At 37.6% G+C, this 20,300-nt stretch overlaps 1 protein-coding gene across 4 annotated transcripts in view; it reads left to right on the top strand.

Annotated features, from left to right (window-relative positions):
• OPA1 (OPA1 mitochondrial dynamin like GTPase) overlaps window positions 1-20,300 on the top strand; it is an 84,457-nt gene that overhangs the window by 27,423 nt on the left and 36,734 nt on the right. For all 4 annotated transcript variants that reach the window (XM_028101053.2, XM_028101054.2, XM_028101055.2 and 1 more), the window contains 14 exons: window positions 1,360-1,446; window positions 2,195-2,308; window positions 5,382-5,462; window positions 5,590-5,664; window positions 5,967-6,038; window positions 6,122-6,221; window positions 6,544-6,674; window positions 9,254-9,326; window positions 9,413-9,485; window positions 10,991-11,106; window positions 11,971-12,035; window positions 12,799-12,875; window positions 17,428-17,593; window positions 19,604-19,756. In XM_028101053.2, the coding sequence (XP_027956854.1) occupies window positions 1,360-1,446; window positions 2,195-2,308; window positions 5,382-5,462; window positions 5,590-5,664; window positions 5,967-6,038; window positions 6,122-6,221; window positions 6,544-6,674; window positions 9,254-9,326; window positions 9,413-9,485; window positions 10,991-11,106; window positions 11,971-12,035; window positions 12,799-12,875; window positions 17,428-17,593; window positions 19,604-19,756 (1,383 nt within the window). The remainder of the gene's footprint in view (window positions 1-1,359; window positions 1,447-2,194; window positions 2,309-5,381; window positions 5,463-5,589; window positions 5,665-5,966; window positions 6,039-6,121; window positions 6,222-6,543; window positions 6,675-9,253; window positions 9,327-9,412; window positions 9,486-10,990; window positions 11,107-11,970; window positions 12,036-12,798; window positions 12,876-17,427; window positions 17,594-19,603; window positions 19,757-20,300) is intronic.

The following is a 20,300-nucleotide window of genomic DNA, read 5'->3' as shown; positions in this document are numbered from 1 at the left end:
AGGGACATGTAGATATGACTTAGCATCATAACTTACTTGTATTTCCAGGGAATGATTAGTCCACTTTCTTTAGTTTTATAAGAATTTTACATTTTCTTCTGGAAGGTTTCTTAGGCATTTTAAAGCATTTTCGTAAAAAGCATATGCTGATATTTTTAGCACATTGGTAATCACCATTTTCAGTAAGTTAAATCTCATTATTGCCCACTAAACCAAGCTGTATTTGCTGAATTAAGCTGAAGTAATATTTTTAACTTATATCTCATATAAGTAGACAATTTGTGTGTAGCAAACCTACAATAAATCATGGCACATGTATTCTGAGGCCAAGGTCCAAAGATAAGTAGTTCTAGTTTAACCAACATGTATTAGTAGTTCTGACTCTAATCATGTCTGCATAAAACAGATAAATAGCATGGCCTTATTCACAAGTTACACATGGCAATTGAGAAAAGTCATGTCCAAGTGTTAATATATTTTGAGAGTTCACCTCAGAAACGGTATTTTCTCTCATGAAATGAAATAATAATGAAAATTTCAAGAATTTTTTGTTTACTTTTAGGTGGAAGCGATAGCAGTTGCTTTCCATTTAATTACTTCTGGGTGTTAGGAAGGTGAAAGGAAGTGTAGGCCCTCGTTTTCTTCCTACCTTGCATTGAAACTTGTTTTTAATTATTAAATGCTTGGCATAGTAGTCCTTTTTTTCCTCGCTTGTTTATTTATTTATTCATTCGTTCTTCAGATACTTTCTTGAAGCTTATTATTTGCCAGGTACCATGTTCTGTCCGGGTCCTAGAGAGAGAAACAATGCAGGATGCCTGCCCCTGATGCTCTCACACTTGAGACTTCCCAACTGTCACAGTACACTTACTCATTCTTACTGATTTAACAGTCTTCTTGGTGATGTCTTCTCTACTTTTATCCTTTCTTCAGTTTCTTTCTCTCTCTCCCTCCCTCTGATACACATACCAAACGTGATAGAGGATGATTTCCTTGTAGTTGGTCACCTGACTCCTTGTTTGGCCTTTATGGTATTAATGGTCTTCCTTTGTTGGGTATTTAATATTACCTCTTCAATAATAAACAGTAACTTCCCTCTTTTAACATTTAATTGGAAGGTTAGGAAATCCTCAGTTAATGTACTATATTAAATCACCATATCTGTAAATAAATTGAATATGAAAAAATGGAATTTTATTCTATACTGTTTTACTATGAAAGTGTTATTTATGTAATTAGAAAAAAACAATACAATCATTATGGAAGAACATTTTGGATTTATCAGCTTTTTTTTCTCTTGACACATCTGATTTTCTTTAATTTGTTCATTGTTTAATATCAATTTTTAAAATTTTATAGAAATCTTTGATTGACATGTATTCTGAAGTTCTTGATGTTCTGTCTGATTATGATGCCAGTTACAATACACAAGATCATCTGCCAAGGGTAAGTGAAAAATTAATACATAGTGAACTTGCTCTTTAGCAAAAGAACACTTTTAGGTTTTAAAAAAGTTATGTGTGTCTATATATGTGTGTGTGTATATATATATGTGTGTCTCTATATATATGTAGACACACACACACACACACACACTCAGACACACAATATAGCCATATACGTATGGACACACCACACAGACATAAACAGAGACATATTTTTTACCTATATAATGTTACTTATGCGCTCTAGATGATGTCTTAAGCATTGAATGTTGTTTGACTATTTTGGTCCATTGGCTTACTTATATTTATGTGTAATGAAGTAAGGTTATCAGGTACTTGGCATTATGTATTTGTAACATCCATGAAACTAAAATTCCGGAACAGTGGATGAAATTAGTCAGTGAGTGAAATTTAACATCATAGAATTGAAAATGTCTTTATGAAGAGTAAACTGGCTGTGGAAAAGATTTGTAGAACATGAATGATATGGTTTTAGAAGTGGTGGCTTAATTAGCACAACTTTTTATTAAAAATTTGGTTACAAATAATGGATCCAATTAATATTTTGCTGTTTATATTTTCAATATGCATAGAGGTAACAACCATCTTTGTTTTTATGGGTGGGATTTTTAAAATCATTTAACTATAGGTATTTTAAAAGACTGAAAAATCTCAGCGGTATTTCATATCTATTTAAATATAAGCCTGTATTTAAAAATCTGAATTAATGTTATGTGTTCTATGGTAAGGTGGTTGTGGTTGGAGACCAGAGCGCTGGAAAAACTAGTGTGTTGGAAATGATTGCCCAAGCGCGGATATTCCCTCGAGGATCTGGGGAAATGATGACACGCTCTCCGGTTAAGGTAGGACAGTAGGCCATCTGGAGGAAGCTCCTCAGGAAGGTAGCTGCTTCAGTGAAGTTTGTTCATTATGTTGAAGTGAAGAATTGTAACTAAAAAGAATTGACACATAGCACTGGGAATTAGTCCAATTGTGGAAATCGGTGGAGGCACAGCCTGGAGACCAGTGGGACAGGCGCGGGGCGGGTGATGGAAGAGAGAGAGAAGAGGAGGGCAGAGGCGTGGTTGAGCCGGGCTGCCCTGAGCTATTGTTAGCACTCTGGATTTTATTCGGAGTGAGGTCACTGAGAGGCTGAGTTAGAAGATGACGGTATTGGAAGTGGAGTCAGTAAATGTAGATAATTTTCATGGTTTACTGTAAGAAAATAGAGCAATGGGACAGTACCCATTTCTGGGGCTTTACCACCTTAACCCAGGGCTGCTTGATACCCTGATCTCTTACCTTGTCTCCTCAACCCAGTAAGACCGCTTCAAGTTTTAAGCTTTTTTCTTATGCTACCCTGTGCCATAAATCTGCAGTTGAAATGTGTTGGGTCAAGGGAAAAATATTTACATACTGATTGTAATGATCTACTTTTAGAGGTAAAAATGATGATGTAAGAGACAGGGGACAATTGATTGCAGTAGCAGGGTCTTTGAGGTAATAGGCTAGGACTCAGCATGCAATATATAGAAGTTCTAACAGTTTGTCCGTAGTCACAGGAAGAAAGTCTATGGCTACAGTCTTTCATTCAACAAATAGTTATGGAGTGCTTAATACATTCAGCACTGTTCTAGGCAGTGTGTTGGTTAAACAAAACAAAGATCCTTGCCATATTGGAGAATACATTCTAGTAGGGGAAGCAGGCAATGAAACGAGAGGCTAGATTATCAGCTGTGAAGTAAAGAGGGGGGAAAGTATTAAAGATTGAGCTAAGAAGTCTTTCTTGGCGAGTGCTGACTCCAGAAGTGAGTTGATGTTGATGAGAGAAGGCAAGATAATAGGATTCCTGAGCCATACTAAGGGCTCCATTAAGATCTATGGATACAAGGGTGCCTGGGTGGCTCAGTCGGTTGAGTGTCCAATTCTCAGTTTTGGCTCAGGTCATAATCTCAGGGTCATGAGATCAAGCCCCATGTTGGGTTCTGTGCTGGGTGTGGGCCTACTTAAGAGTCTCTCTCTCCCTCTGGCCATCCTTCTGTGCCCCTCCAGCCCCCAACATGGGCGCTTTCTCTCAAAAAAAAAAAAAAAATCTGTGGACATAAATTTGAGGGAAAGCTTGTATGGGTGTGTGTATGGTTTTTTTTTTTCTTTTACTTTAGCTGGTGGTTGTAGAGTAATTGGAGAATTAGAAAATTGACATCACCAAGAACGAAGGCCAAAATAGACAATAAGGCTGATGCTAAAATCTTCCAGAAATGAAGTCTATTCATAACTGCAACAAGCAGTCTAGTATGATTTATACGGAATGCACTGTTTTGGGTCTGGGTGTCAATTCAACTATGTTGTGTAAAACTAGTTTCTTTTCCATTGCTCTGTAGTTTTGTGTGAACGCACCAAAATTTATAGATCCATTTTACTATTGATGGGCATTTGGGATATTTCCAGTGGGGGGAAATCAGTCTGACTGCACCTCATATCTTGCTCTATAATCATCTCTAAAAACATTGTAAAAACCTACCTTCTACATTGCTACTAGCATTCTAATTGTAGTGGCTGTTATCTGAATAACACGATGAATGATGTTTTGGTAAAATAACATTATGAATGATGTTTTATTTTAGGAAGGAATTAATTTTCTTCTAGCAGGCAAGTAAATCATGGACAGATTTCCTTCTTTCCAGTTCACCATTACACCTCTAGAATTTACTAGGACTTCTTCTCCTTGATGGACTCTGAACTCCAGATTTTTGTCTCTCCTAAACAGATTGCCAGAATCTTGACTTAGCATTTTAGCGTTTTTAGCAGATTCTTCCTGCTTTGTTAACTCATGTGCAAACACCTTATGGGGAAATTGTGCACAAAAGGTAGGGCTTGTTCTTTGGAGATTCATTTCTGCTGTCTTTTTTTCTGGGGCTTTACCACCTTAACCCAGGGCTGCTTGATACCCTGATCTCTTATCTTGTCTCCTCAACCCAGTAAGACCGCTTCAAGTTTTAACCTTTTCTCTTATGCTACCCTGTGCCATAAATCTGCAAGCACCCTGAAGGAAAGCAGCCATAGGAGTGTGTCCTAAAATCCTCTGGGGTCTTGGACCAAGTCCAGGCTGCCATGGTTGCTCTCCAGTGCCTTCAAACAGCTGAGTTTTGTTGGTTATCTAGCCTGCTTAGCTTGTCTCAGTAGAAGGAATTGTATTTTAAAAAGTGAAATCAGATCATTATAAAGAAACTTGAAAAGTTACAACTGAAAAGTGAAGGAATGTGAACTTAAAAGTTCTCATGAAAGCCCTGACTGTTGATATATAAGTTGTTAGAAAATTCCTTATGCAGATGTCAGTCACTCCTTGGGTCAAGGCTGCCTTAGCTCCCCTGTGGTCATTCTTGTGTGCACCTAGGTTTTGCTACACTGTCCTGTTAGCTCTGTGTATATTTCCACCAGGAGGTAGTGAGATCTAAACCAGAGACAGTCTGTTCTTGGTTCCCTCTCCCCCCAACACTTGACACAGTTAGCCCTCAATAGATAGAAATTGAATAAATGAATTCACCTTTACCTAAGTTGACCTGTGAAGTTAAATCCAAGATTTCTTTTTGTTTTTCAGGTTTTAGGTTGATGGTTTTGTGTTCAGTAGTCGTACAGCCTTGACTGGGAAAGGAGAGGGACAGCAGCATTTAATTTTAGGTCATGAAAGATAAAGAGTAGCCAGCAGTCTTGTTGGGAAGTTACAGCACATGTAACAGATGTATGGACAATACAAATAAAAAATTCTGTAGTCTCTGTACTGCCATGTTGACAGCCCCCAGGGGTGTTCCTAATGTGTACTATGAGGGCATGCCCAGATTTATGCAGTGCAGTGGGCCTCTCTAGACCATGTAAGTCCTATGGGATCAGTATGAATGGTAAATGCATTACTACCTCTCGATTTTCCATTAATTTCAGGTTACTCTGAGTGAAGGTCCTCACCACGTGGCCTTGTTTAAAGATAGTTCTCGGGAGTTTGATCTTACCAAAGAGGAGGATGTAAGTAGAATTTACGTGGAGGTTCATGTGTGTAACTTTATAACTCCTATAAGCTTATGAAAGACAACTAACTGGAATATTTGTTAGCTGAAGATTTTCATAGGATTTTGTTGTTTTCCATTAATAGCTTGCAGCATTAAGACATGAAATAGAACTCCGAATGAGGAAAAATGTGAAAGAAGGCTGTACTGTTAGTCCTGAGGTAAGTGTTGTAATTCATTTTAACAATGTTCTATGGAAATTCAAAGTTAATGATTTCAGATAAATCATGATATTGGTATTCGTGTTTAGATTGCAGCTATTCTAAGATACATAGATTTTTTTTAATATTCCAAATAATGTATCATTTTGTGGGTAATTTCCTAGAATAATTAAAAGGATTAGAAAAAGAGTAACTTCTTTCTGAATGGATGAGACTCAGAATTTTCAGAATATATATCACCAATAAATTCCTAACAAACCAACCCCCCACAATGAGTTTTGGTTTGCTTTTTCCCTGAGTAGACCATATCTTTAAATGTAAAAGGCCCTGGACTGCAGAGGATGGTGCTTGTTGACTTACCAGGTGTGATTAATGTAAGTATATACAAAATGTGTATTTTGTCTTGTTCCTATTGTGGAAAATACATATAATGACATTTAAAACCTTTTTCTTCAAGACTGTGACATCAGGCATGGCTCCTGACACAAAGGAAACTATTTTCAGTATCAGCAAAGCTTATATGCAGAATCCTAATGCCATCATACTATGTATTCAAGGTAAATCTTATCAAAAGGTTTTAATTGCACTGATATGCTTCCTTCTTTAGCAATCTAAGCTTTGCTCTAAATATGCGTGTTACATAAACATATAAGATAAATGTCTTGCATTTTATTAGTAAATGGAATTAAAATTGGGAATATTTTGAAAAATTTCATTGTAGGCATCACAGATTTTTATTGGCTAGAATTTCTTTTCATAACTAAGATAAATGTATTAAGAAAATTTTTCTTACTCTAATCTAGATATAAGGGTATAGCGTATAGAAGTTTTAAAATCTGCTTTGCAATTGTTAAGTATCATTTTTCAAATTTTTTTCAGATGGATCTGTGGATGCTGAACGCAGCATTGTTACAGACTTGGTCAGTCAAATGGATCCTCATGGAAGGAGGACAATATTTGTTTTGACCAAAGTAGACCTGGCAGAAAAAAATGTGGCTAGCCCAAGCAGGGTAAGGGCAAGTTCTTCATTATGAGAAAACAGATTCTTTGTACAAGCTTCAGCCATGATAGGGACTGGTGATAAAAACAAAAACAAACAAGCAAACAAAAACTCCTTGTGGAATACTTTAGTGGGATTTTTCTTCTCATTAAAAACAAAGTATTAGAAAGTTACAATAAATTATTTAAGTGCAATTTTAAGGTATAAATAAAATTCCATAATTTTCAGTTTGTTTACTTCAGAAATTCTTAGAAAACTGTTAATATTGCTTACTCTAATTTAAATAATCTTGTGTGCTGACAGTCATTAACCACTTATTAATTAACCACAAATTAATAATGATTGTGGTGTTTCTTTTCTAAATATTTTTTCTTTTTAGTTAATGTTCATAAATTAGTGTAGACCTGGTGACAGTACAGATTCGTTTTGGACATTGTGTATACTTACTTTTTTGCAAACAGACATTACCTTTCCTAACTGATCAAAGACTAAGAAGCAGATTTTTATAATAGGGAAGGCACTGGTTGGTGTCAGGCCTCAGCATTCTTATCCGTGCTCCACCACCAACTGGCTGTGTGTCCTTGGGCAAATCTTGTTAATTCTCTGCATCTAGTCAGTGCATAATCCATCCTGTTAATCTAGTTGATCTTTAGGGTCATTTTCATTTCTGAAATTCTGCAGCTTTATACATGTCCCTCCTGTCCCTCTCCTGTAACAAGGAAAGAGTTTTATTTCAAGATGACACTGTAAGTATTGTTAGGGTGCAAGTTGTAACTCAGGGCATGCTCTTTACTTAGTTGTACAGGCAGAAGGGAGTGGTTGAGAGTACAGAATCTGTAGCCAGATTGCTTGGTTTCAAATGCTGGCTATACTCTCTGCTAGCTGTATAATGTTGGGTAAATTTTTAAACCTTTTTAGTGCTTTCGGCTTCCTCATCTGTTGGGAATGAAGATAATGGGTACTGTCTCATAGGTTGCAAAGATTTAATGAGTTAAATATTTGTTGTGAAGTGGTTAAACTAGTGCTTGGCACTGTCTTATAATACATGGTGGCTGTCTTCTGTTATTACTATATCTTGATCCCCCATAGCACAACTTCAGGTATAAGTACACATCCCTTGTGCTGCTGCTTAGAATTTCTCTCCTTCCCACCTGAAACTTGCTGCACGTGTGCCTTTTGTGCTGGGTTCCCAAGATAGACTACCCCGAAGTTCACCGATTCCTTAGAAGGACTCACAGGACTCAGCACACAGTCATCCTTACACCTAACATCTGTTAACAGTGATTGGATACAAAGCAGAATCACAAAAGGCAAAAGTACAAGACATGGTATCTGGAGGAAACCAGGCTCAGGTTTCCAAGAGCCCTTTCCCAATAGAGTCCTGCAGGAAGCGCTTAATCCCTCCAGCAACAAGTTTCTCATGAGAGATTCAACACCTAAGGTTTTTACTGGGGGCTGTTCATGTAGGCACCCTCAAGTACCAAAATTCCAGACACCCAAAGGAAAGCAGATGTTCAGCAGAAACCACATTACTCACACAATGAGCCACTGTTATGCGGGGAAAGTTTTGTATCAATGTGGGAATTGTTTACCAGTGAGGTCCTCAGATGCCAGTGAAGGGCGAGCAGGCCTTTCTAAGGACAGCAGTCTCAGGCTGCTATGTTAACTCTTCTCTGTACAGCCTCCCTGACCTTTGCTTTGCTGTATTGGGGGGCAGGGAGTGCCTGCTATGGTGGTATTGGACCTGGTTTGGAGACAGGGAGAAACAAGGTAGAAGTGAATTCTGTGCCTCTTTCCCATGTCCCTTCATTTCTCTCATTACTTTCCCCTCTTCTCTAGGATAGTGAGTTTGTATTTCTTTTGAAATGCAATTGAATTTCGTATCAATCCTTTTTTATACCAAAGAGTCAGCATTAGCTCAGGTGTGTAACTTGTCTTAGAGAAGGGATTCTTACTGTGTTATTAATGTGAACGGGCTTCCGGGAGCAGGAACTCAAACTGTGAATGATCTCTATGCAAATATGCATTTTTCTGGGGACAGAGTCTCTAGTTTTTATTACATTTGGAAAAGGGTTTTTGACCCTAAAAGAGATGAGAGCCAGAGTAAGATAAGACAGTCCAACTTGGTTAGAATTTATCTATTTGAAGAAGAGTATGGGGAAATAATCATCGCAGCTGCCATTACCGAGTGCCTCTGCATGCCTGGCACTGTGGTTTGTATCGTAGTGCCTCAAGAGAATCTTTTCAGCAGTCATTTTGAAAAAAGTAAGTAGCTTCTTAAGGCCTCATAGCTATTAAGTGGTGGAGCTGAAACTAAACTGAGGCCTGACACCAAAGCACTACACATCATTCCAAGTTTTAATAATGCATCTTAGGTCTTAATAATGTATCTTTTAGTGTAGTAAAATTAAATATATTCATTTCTCCCCTCAAATAGCGATTAAAAAACATTTTAATACTTTTGTACAGATTTATATATTTGACTGAACATATATATGCAGCATTATTAAATTTTCTGTATAGTATGTTGTACTTTAAAAAAATTATATAAACCTGCATCTCACATTTATTTCCCACTTTTAAAAATAGATTCAGCAGATTATTGAAGGAAAACTCTTCCCAATGAAAGCTCTGGGTTATTTTGCTGTTGTCACAGGAAAAGGTATGCAAAGATGGATTATTATAATTTAAGATTTTGTTGTTTTCAAATAAGATTAATTTTCTTAGACCTCCAACATCTTTCCCTAGGAAACAGCTCTGAAAGCATTGAAGCTATAAGAGAATATGAAGAAGAATTTTTTGAAAATTCAAAACTCCTAAAGTAGGTATATGGTTTAAATATTTGAAGATTTTTGTAGTGAGGGAGTAGCTTAAACTGTTTTCACTTAAAAGTTTGTTTCATAGCTGCTGGTTTAACATTGAATTTCCAGCATTTTTCCCAAATAGTGATCTGTATCTAATAGGCAAGTCCTCAAGCTACTCAGAATTAGGAGCATCTTATCACTGGTATAATACATGCTGGTATAAAAAACTGCCCCTCAGGCTGTGGGCACTGAAAGACAACACGGACACCTCTTTAGTTGTTTTACTTATGAAATAATATTTAAAAATCAGTGCTTACATTTTTGTTTGTCTTTTAAACCCATCCTTCTGCTATTTTACTTTATTTTACGTAAACTCTACCCCTGACGTGGGTATCAAACTCACAGCAAGATTCGCATGCTCTCCCAGAGCACCTGGGTGGTTCAGTCAGTTCCGCATCCAGCTCTAGATTTTAGCTTAGGTCATGATCTCAGGGTTGTGGGATCGAGCGCTACATTGGGCTCTGCACTTAGTGGGGAGTCTGCTTGAGATTCTCTCTGTCTCTCCCTCTGCCTCTCCCCCCGCTCGCGCCCATGAGCTCTCTCTCAAATAAGTAAATAAAATCTTTTTTTATTGTTTTAAGATTTTATGTATTTACTTATTTGAGAGAGCGCGGGCGAGCAGGGTGCAGAGCAAAGGGAAAGGGACAAGCCGACTCTGTGCTAAGCGCGGAGCCCAACGTGGGGCTTGATCTCATGACCCCAAGATCATGACCTGAGCTGAAACCAAGAGTCAGATGGTTAAACAACTGAGCCCCCCAGGCACTCCTAAATAAATAAAATCTTTAAAAAACAAAAAGAGCTGCATGCTCTACCAACTGAGCCAGCCAATTTCCCTCAGCAGTTATGTTGTGAATACGTGTATTTGGTTCTCTTCAGTATTGGGGAAAGTTGGAGTGGAGGGTGGGGTTGCCAAAGGGGTACCCCTACATAGATATTGACAGAAATTAACAGAAAATAAGATCCTGATAGAAAAGCAAAAAGGAAGAGCTAAAGGACAACTAAATTATATTAAAACCTTATATATAGAATCTCTTAAAATGGCAAGGTATGTTTGCATCTGTATTAGTATAGTAAGTGAAGATAGCTCTTGCAAACATGGTCTTGAGTATTATATGTGGGGAGGAGCTGACAATCATATGGAACTTAGCTGTCCAACGTGATAGGCACTAGCCTCCGGGGGTTACTTAAATTTGAATTAGTTAACTTTAAACTTTAAACTTCTGTTCCTCGGTCACACCAGCCATACATTCCAAGGGCTCAAATACCCCAGGGGGCTAGTAGCTACCATGTTGGATAGCTCAGATAGAGGTCGTTTCCCGCATCATGGGTCTTATTGAACAGTGCTGGTATGAAATATGAGTGACTGTTCTCTTATATTATAACAAGCACATCTTCAAACGTAGTGAGAGAGTTGTCCTTTTTGCCATTTTTATGTACCGTAGCTCTTGTTGTTTTTTAACAGGACAAGCATGCTAAAGGCACACCAAGTGACTACAAGAAATTTAAGCCTTGCTGTTTCAGACTGCTTTTGGAAAATGGTACGAGAGTCAGTTGAGCAACAGGCTGATAGTTTCAAAGGTAAGTTGGCTTTTCAAAATGAGCTAACAACTTCAGACATTTTATTAGTTGGCGGTCTTAGGTATCCAGCAGATTCTTTATTCCCTGAGCAGTTGCTTTTTAGTTCATTTTCTATTAGCTACTATGTGGAAAATGGAAAAAATACAAATTTCCAGTTGTTGTTCAAGAACACTTTCTCCTTCAGAGGAAACATCGCAAGGAGCACTTTGCAGGTTAAACAGAGTAGAGGGTTTGCGGTAGTGTTTGGGAGAAAACTTAGCAAACTAGAGAGGACTCAGATTCCCCCATTTCAGGGGGAAGAGAGGAGTGGTGTTGGAAGGCAGCACAGCCTGGGCCTCAGCTATTTTGTCCTCGTTCCTGAATCCACACTTCCTGCTCTGTGGCTTTGCTTCCATAGTTTCATTTGATTGAGAGTATACTTTCCTTCCCTTTTCCCACTTGGGAATTCTACCTGCTTAGTCCCTCAGCAACCCTATGAGTATTGTTATTGTTCCCATTCCACAGAAGGGGAAAGTGGGGCACCAGAGTTAACTTACCTAAGTGATGCACCCAGCGTCACACACAATAGATAATAGACCCAGGATTTGAATCCTGGTGATGTGATTCCAAAGTCCATGCCTTTAGCAACGGTACTGAGTTGTTTCAGCTCTATGTTTTGTGGATTAAAGATGGAGAAACAAGAAGATTGGTTTGGAAAGCTGTTGCAGTAGTGAGGTTCTGAGATGTTGAGAGCCAGAATACTCAGGAGCCATAGATACACACTCAGAAATTCAGTTAGTACAGAGATATGTGAGATCACCTGTAACCACCACAGCTGGATAGAAAGAGAATCCTGAAACTGGAACATCTGTCCTTCTTCCTCAGCAACACGTTTTAACCTTGAAACTGAGTGGAAGAATAACTATCCTCGCCTGCGAGAACTTGACCGGGTAATGTTTGTGTGCCTCATGTATTTCGCATATGTCTTGTTTAATATTGTGCTCTAAAAGAGTTTATGTTGATGAGCAAAATCTGGTAAGCCAAACTGCTCTGATTTTGACCATAGGATTACTAATTTAGAGCTGCAAGAATATATTTCTCTGTATAACTGCAAGAGTGCAGTTATCTCCTCTATAATAATTTAAATTATTTAGGACATAATATTAAAAAATAATTATAGATCGTAAGATGCTAAAGCAAGTGTTTAAAAACGTTCTCTGAAAAAGTGAGAAACACTTGTTTAATAGAATTAATATATTTATGTAATGCAAACTTTTTTAAAATTATACATCAACTTTTTTACCTTTTCAACATTTACTGTGGAGAAGTATACTCTAATTTAGTGGGACTTAAATATTGGTTTTCTTTGATTTTTAAAATGCTCTCTGTTGTAAAACACAGCATTGGTTTATTAATGCTAATAGGCTAAGTTAATATGTATTGATATTTTCATGTAACATTTGTTACACGAAAAACTACACTCAGAATTAAGTGAATAAGGTAGACGTCTGTGTCCATGTCTTTGTCCTTATCTGGCTACTGGTATTCCTAAAAAAGAGGGTAGGAGAGAAGAACATTATTTGCTGGTCATGCATGCTTCAGACATAAGTTCAGCCTACTAGCCTGTCAGAGGCCTTCTTTTTAGTGATGTCTAAAACTCGTGGCAGGGCAGATTGATGTTATGAAAATCTTACTTGTATCTCTATTACCTAGAACGAACTATTTGAAAAAGCTAAAAATGAAATCCTCGATGAAGTTATCAGTCTGAGCCAGGTTACACCAAAACATTGGTGAGTATTTGACCTTTTCTCAAAGATTTTACTATAAGGGTTATAATGAGATACTAAAATTTAGATTGATAAAGCAGTGATTTATTGTAGCCTTCACTCATCCCCCAAAACAGTAAATAGGCAATAGCATAAAAGTATTTCTTTTTGCAAAATCTAACCACTATTGTAGTCTAATTAAGTATTTAAGTACAATAAATTGTGTATTTATTAAGTATCTTTCAGAAAAGATATTCTGAAAAATTGCTTTCTCCATGGTCTTTTTAAATCTTAATTTGTCTTAGGCTTTCTTTACCTTGTATATAATTTTGAATTCTGTCAAGTCATTTAGGCAAAAGTTTCATCAAGTTGTGTTTTAGGTAAAGATCAGTCTATCAAAACTGGTTGCTCTTATAGGGGAAGGGAGGGAAAAATAAAATAAGATGAAATCAGCGAGGGATACAAACCATAAGAGACTCTTAATCATAGGAAACAAACTGAGGGTTGCTGGAGGGAGGGTGGTGGATGGAGGGATGGGGTAACAGGGTGATGGGCATTAAGGAGGGCATGTGATGTTAATGAGCACTGGGTATTATATAAGACTGATGATCACTGACCTCTATCTCTGAAACTCATAATATACTATATGTTAATTAATTGAATTTAAATTAAAAAAATAAATTTAAAAAAGCTGGTTGCTCTTGTTAGATTAATCACAGAGAACGAAACTATAGAGAAAATTACTTTGTAAAGGGAAAGGAGTATATATTTTCAAGTTCTCATTTCTGAGTAAGAACAGTTGGTACTTTTTGTAATATGTGCCTCATGTTTTATACAAGTCTTATTTCAAGTTGAATTTTGTTGGAGATTTTTTAAAAATAGGTAAAGTCATCCTTTTAAAAAAAATAGTCATGCAGATCTCTTTCGGGGCAAACTATCACCTTCTATTTCTGTTTAAATGAATTTTGGCACTCTTAAATTTGTTGGCACTGAAACCAAAATAGGTTCTGTGTAACTCAAGCAAGATATGTATAAATAGCCTTGATTTTTTTTGCAATCATATTTTAATTAACAAATTCCTTGTGCATAAATTATCTTTCTAATGAAGTCTGTAATTTAAAAATTTATCATTCTTGGACTAGAACTAAATATTTTCTGTTCTTCTGTTTGCTCAGTTTAAGATGTACCTCCAGGAGGTGAGAGCAAGCAAGGTGACAAAGGTAGCTGAAGACTGTTACCTATGGCTTTAGCATAGGAGGAGGCAAGTGGCAGGAGATAAAACAGTAGATACAAACAAGATCTAGATTATCGAGGGCCATGCAAGTCGTGTTCAGAAGCTTGGAATTTATCCCACGAGCACTGAGGGCCACTGAATAACCTTAGGGCGGGTTTGCATTTTATTTTAGAATGATCTTTGTAGTAGGGAAAGTGGAATGCTATGAAGAAGAGGGCAGTGAGCAAGGAGGCAGTTGGCTGTTGAAATTATGTAGATGAGAGGTGATGGTGGCTGGAACCTGAATAGTGGTTGTGCAGATAGAGAAGAGGAGACAGTTTTGAAATGTCTGAGAAGTTACCTAGAAGATAGAATTGACAGAATTTAGTGATTGGATGTATAGGTAATGGAGAAGTCCATTAAACAGTGAGTACATTTTTATCCAGTAATTACATTGCTGTGAATTTGTAGGAATGAAGATACATTTGACAAAGATGAACACATAAGAACACTTCACCATTGTTTTGTGTATAAGTGTAAAAATATTGAAACCTTATGTTTTCTATTTGGAATTAATATATTTGATTTATTCATAGAGTGGATTACTGTGATGCCATTGAAAAATACAGGTTGTTGACATGGAAAACTGTATAACATGCTTTTAACTTTTTAAGAAGTATTTATAGGGGCGCCTGGGTGGCTCAGTTGTTAAGCGTTTGCCTTCGGCTCAGGTCATGATCTCAGGGTCCTGGGATTGAGCCCCGCATCGGGCTCCCTGCTTGACAGGGAGCCTGCTTTTCCCTCTCCCACTCCCCCTGCTTGTGTTCCCTCTTTCGCTGTGTCTCCCTCTGTCAAATAAATCTTTAAAAAGTAAATAAATAAAAAACAAAAAGTATTTATAAAACAGTCTGTGTAATATGTAAACACACAAATATTTATTCAGGGATTCAATGTTTTTATTGATAAATTAAGCTGAATAGTGATTGTACTACTGAAAGAGGAATTATGGAGGACTTCTTACGTTTTCTGTATTGGTTGAAATTATTATATAGAGTGAGTCCTCTGCTTTAAAACAAGAAATTTCCATTTTGAATTAGAATGGAGTAAAGTGGAGGTAAAGTTCCTGGAGATAATGAGAGGAATACGTAGAACTATAATGTTAATTGTATTTTGTGTATTTGTGGAATTTTCCCTAGATGATGGCAAAATTTAGGATAAAGTCTACAGTCACGTAACATATGCTGGGAAATGTAAGTAAGGGTGCACGTCAGGGTGGCAGATGGTGTAAGCACATACGCTGGCCACAGCCCACGGGGAATTTTGCGTGAGAGTTGAGGACCAGTGGTCTGGAAGAGAGATTGTGGGGTGAGGAGAACACAGCTTCCACTTCCTAACTCTGAGCACCTTCCGGTCACCAACCACGGTCTGGAAAGGAGAGCCAGGAAGGGTTTGAGGATGTAAGGAAGGGAAAGAGTGAGAATGTAAAGTGGTTTGTTTGTTCCAGACGGGGTATTGGGGGCACACTGAACATGATTATGATGAAGGGGGGCAGGGCGAGTGTGGGCAGGACAGCAGCTTGCTGGTGGAAGGGGGATGGGGATCGGGGACAGCAGCTACCTGTGGTGGACTGGAAAGCAGCCTCCTGTGAGAAAGTTACCTTAGGCTTGTCAGGATTTGATGGTCTGGGATTTTGTTATTATCTCCTTGAAAGTGTGTCTGGGATGTCGATTCTTGGCCCAGACTCTGAGGAAGAGATAACAGAGCAAGTCTGTTCTGAGGCAGGAGCAGCAGAAAGCTTGATGGTCAGAGGCTAGATCCTGGCCTTTTGTTCATCTTTCAGAAATCTTGAATTTGTGTTTAAAATTGTATCTGAATAGGAGACCCTGAGAAGCTTTTTTTCTTCCAGCTTGCTCCTAAAATTCTCCCCCTGTCATTATCTGTCGTTAACACCATGACTAAACTGACTGCGTCCTTCTGGTCCCCCCGTGGTGTATCCCTACCTCACACTCTTTGGTGTTCTGGTTGTCACTGAAAAAAGACCCAAAAGTTAGCAAGGGGAAACCAGCAGCTAAGCTCATTGACTCAGTAGACTTGATTTTACACAAGATGTTGCGTGAATGTGAGGAGTTTTGGATAGAAGGGAGTGTTGACACTGCTCAACCAAGAAAATTGCAGCTTGGCCTTAGAACAGCTGTTTCTGCTACCCTGAGCTTTATGGCTGTGTAGTAGGGGGTGAAGTTACTCTTAAGACTGACCACTCTTGGCAAGCAGAATGTTTTTGTATGTTACGGTATTATCTTAACAGTAGAAATTAGTTTGGAAGAAGCCAAATAAATATTTTCTTGAGAGTTCAGTTTTTTTTCTTGATTGAAATAGTTGTCTCTTTGTTGTTTAGAGATCTGTGTTCTTCTGAGATGTCTTGAAAGCAGGAAGGACTTGATTATCCATCTTTTATATTCTTTTATTTATCATGATGTGTTGGACCGTTTTACCCAGCAATATCCCATAACATCTCTGTGCTTTGGGCCGTGGTCTGATAAATTATTAAAATTATACCAACAAGTTCTCAGACTTGGACTCCACTTCACAGTCAGTACATATAAAGTATGTATTAATATGAGGCAAATAAGCACATGAAAAGATGCTCAGAAGTATTAGTCATTAGGGAAATGCAAATGAAAACCACAATGAGATACCACCGTAAACCTGGCAGAATGACTAACCATATCAAATGTTGGCAAGATGTAGAGCATCTAGAACTCTCATCCTGTGCCGGTGGGAATGTAAAATAGTTCAGCCATTTTGAAAAACTGTTTGGCAGTACCATAAAAAGTTATTTATATAATTGCAGTATGATACAGCTATTCCAGCCCTAGATATTTTACCCAAGAGGAGCAACAGTGTATGTCCATACAGTGAATGCTCATAGCAGCTTTATTTGGAATAGCCAGTAATGGGAAGCAGCCCAGATGTCCATTAGCAGGTAAATAGATAGATTCATATAGTGGAATACTACTCAGCAATAAAAAGTGAAACATGGATATACACAACAATATGAATGCATCTCAAAATATGCTGAGTGAAAGAAGACAGACAAAAAGAGTATACTGTATGATTGCATTTATATGCAGTTCTAGAAAATATAAGCTAAACCTCTTATAACAAAGCAGATCCAATGGTTAGAACTTTTGGAGATGATGGGTAAGTTCATTATCTTGATTGTGGTGATGCACACAAGTGTATTCAGTCAAAGCTTTAAATATGTGCAATTTATTGTAAGTGGCTATTACTTCAATAAAGCTGTTTTTAAAAACTATTATATTTAAATTCGGTGTTTTTGAAACTTTTTTTTTTTAATTTCAGGGAAGAAATCCTTCAGCAGTCTTTGTGGGAAAGAGTGTCAACTCATGTGATTGAAAACATCTATCTTCCAGCTGCACAGACTATGAATTCAGGGACTTTTAATACGACAGTGGATATCAAGCTTAAACAGTGGACTGATAAACAGCTTCCTAATAAAGCAGTAGAGGTTAGGATATAATTTAATTAAATGGGTAAGAAGCATTACTTGAAGGGAGGAGGAGCTGTGAATTTTAGGTTTTATTCCCATCACAGCCACTGTCTCTCCTAATGGGTCCTTATGCTCCATTTATTCTTTACTCCTCATCTCTGTGTTGGGATTAACCTAAATGCTACTACCTTGACTACCGTTATAAAAATTTACTAATTGGTATGCTGCTGGTCTGAGGGTATTGGTTCTATTCCAAAGATAACATGTAATAAAACCAGCAGAATTTGCTTGAATGTGAAATGTTTTTAGCCTTTTCTGTGGATGAGGATTCCATAAGGAAAATGTTTAATGAATAAAACATTTCAGTTGTTGATTTTCTACAGAGCTCAATTATACTTAAATAATCATTTCCTTAGTTAGGATCCTGCCAGAAGGTTAGACTAGGAATTATAAGAAAGTACCTTGAAGAATGCTTTTCTGTTACATGTGGTCTCTACCACATAGTAGCTATGTGACCCTTGGACTAGTTGCTTCAGCTTTCTGTTTATTTGTACATTAGGGATGATAATATTGCCTGCCTCACAGATTGTTCTAAGGAGTAAATGAATATGTAAATGGATGTAATATGTAAAGTATTTAGACATACGTGGCTCACAGTAACTGCACAGTAAGTGCCATCTGCTGTTAGGATGATGACCATCATCTAAGTTGATCTGCCATACGCATTACTCTGAAGAATGATTATTCTGTCAAAGACTCAGCATGTCCTGTGCTTCTATGTGTGGTTGCTCACAAAGTTAGACTTGGTGTTAAAGATAATTTTATTTCTCATTACCTGAAAAAGAAAATGTCAGCTAATTTTTAATTATTTGGCTGTGTTTCCCCCTTTCCTGTCCTTCACTCCTGGCTTCACCTCTTTTCTCAGCTTCTTCAAACTTCTCTTTCTAAAAACTGACAGCTGTTGTGCCAAACCTGCATACAGCTGAGCCCTGTCAGTTCTCGACACATTGACCCCTAAAATAACTAGAGGGCTGCCGCCACCACTCCACTAGCTCTTCTCACAGCTAGCCCGGTCCCATGGTAGGATATTGTCATATCCTAAGGCTCAGCAGGGAAGTGGTCATTCTGTTTCCTGCTGCTTTCTCCCTTCATGCCTGGGTGTGGCAGAAAGCTGTGGATCTGCTGGAGGGTCAGGAAATATAGATTCTAATACCTCACTGGGTATTCTTGGATAGTCACGTTGTTTATGCCATGGTTTAAAATGAGGAGGGCTAAATAAAAAACACAACATTAACTAGCCTAGCCCACTTAATCATAAGTAGATTTAGTTCTTTTAACACTATGCTCTTCTTTCTCTGGCCAGGTAATTACGAGTTAGCTATAATATAGGTTGAATATTACTTATATACCCAATATAAGTAATAGTCAGTATGATTGAAGGTATTGATGCATTGCTTCATATATTTGCATAAAGGCAAAGATGTGAAGAAGACTAGATCTTCACAAAGATGTGAAGAAGACTAAATCATTATGACATTTTAAACTTTCTACAGTATGGAAGAAGCAGGCAAACTCACGTGTTGTACAGAATGAAATAAATAAGTGCACTAAGTGTGGTGGCTGATTGGAGTGCAAACCTATCTCAAGGGGGCGGCCCCTGTTCAGTTCCAGTTGGTGTTATATAGGAATGCGGGTACAGTGCTGCCAGATAGTTCAAGAGAGGCTGGAAACACAGGTTTTATATGAAGTCTATTTTTAGTGTTGGCTACTAATTTTTTAAAATTTAAAACACTGTGTATGTCTAGCAAAACATGTCAGGACTCCAGATCTATCCCACCAGCTACCAGTGTGAGATCTCTAGGCCAGAGTTTGTATTTGCTGCCTTCTTTAAAAAAAAAAAAAATTGTGGTTTCAATATGTATTTTGTGATAAGCTAACTTATTACATCTATTTGGCTTAACTTCACGTTTGTCACATTACATATTAAAATAAGTAGTATAAATACAGCTTTTTTTCTTTTAAATCTAGGTTGCTTGGGAGACCCTACAAGAAGAATTTTCGCGCTTCATGACAGAACCAAAAGGGAAAGAGCATGATGACATATTTGATAAACTTAAAGAGGCTGTTAAGGAAGAAAGTATTAAACGCCACAAGTGGAATGATTTTGCGGAGGACAGCTTGGTACATCATTTGTATATTACAGTGTCAACCTCACAGTTTTATAGAATTTCTCAAATTGATACCCTTTTTATAGGAAGTTGTTTTTATATGACCATTTCAATTAGGTTCTGAATTTAAAATAATGAGGGAAAGAAATAGTTTATCTGTAATCAGCCCTTTAACCCTTGAAAGTTTTCCTAGGAAACTTTTCACTGAAACTTCGCAGCAAACAGGCTTCTCTAAACTTCCACAAATTGTTGTCCACTAGCCATTACATGAGCCTGAACCACAGATGGCTCAGATAGCTGCTTCTCATTTTACCCTTGGTGGTAACGAAAGGAGTGAGACGCATTGCTTTTCAGTGGATTTGAGTCATAAAATATTAGATTCCTGAAATAATGCTAACTACCACATGTTGAATGCTTAAAAGGTGCCAGAAACTTTACAATATATTTTGTAAGCACTATTTTATTTAGTTCTTAAGCAGTCCTATTATTGTCCTTGCAAAACTGAGACTCAAGCCCTGCTCTAATTACAAAGCCTGGCTATTGACCTTCACCAAATG

This window comes from Eumetopias jubatus, unplaced genomic scaffold (genome assembly GCF_037043125.1).
Source record: "Eumetopias jubatus isolate StellerSeaLion01/CBP00866 unplaced genomic scaffold, mEumJub1_p1.0 scaffold_1, whole genome shotgun sequence".
NCBI classification, from domain to species: Eukaryota; Metazoa; Chordata; class Mammalia; order Carnivora; family Otariidae; genus Eumetopias; species Eumetopias jubatus.
The sequence above is the reverse complement of the archived record's forward strand: the minus strand, read 5'-3'. Positions and strand labels throughout refer to the sequence as shown.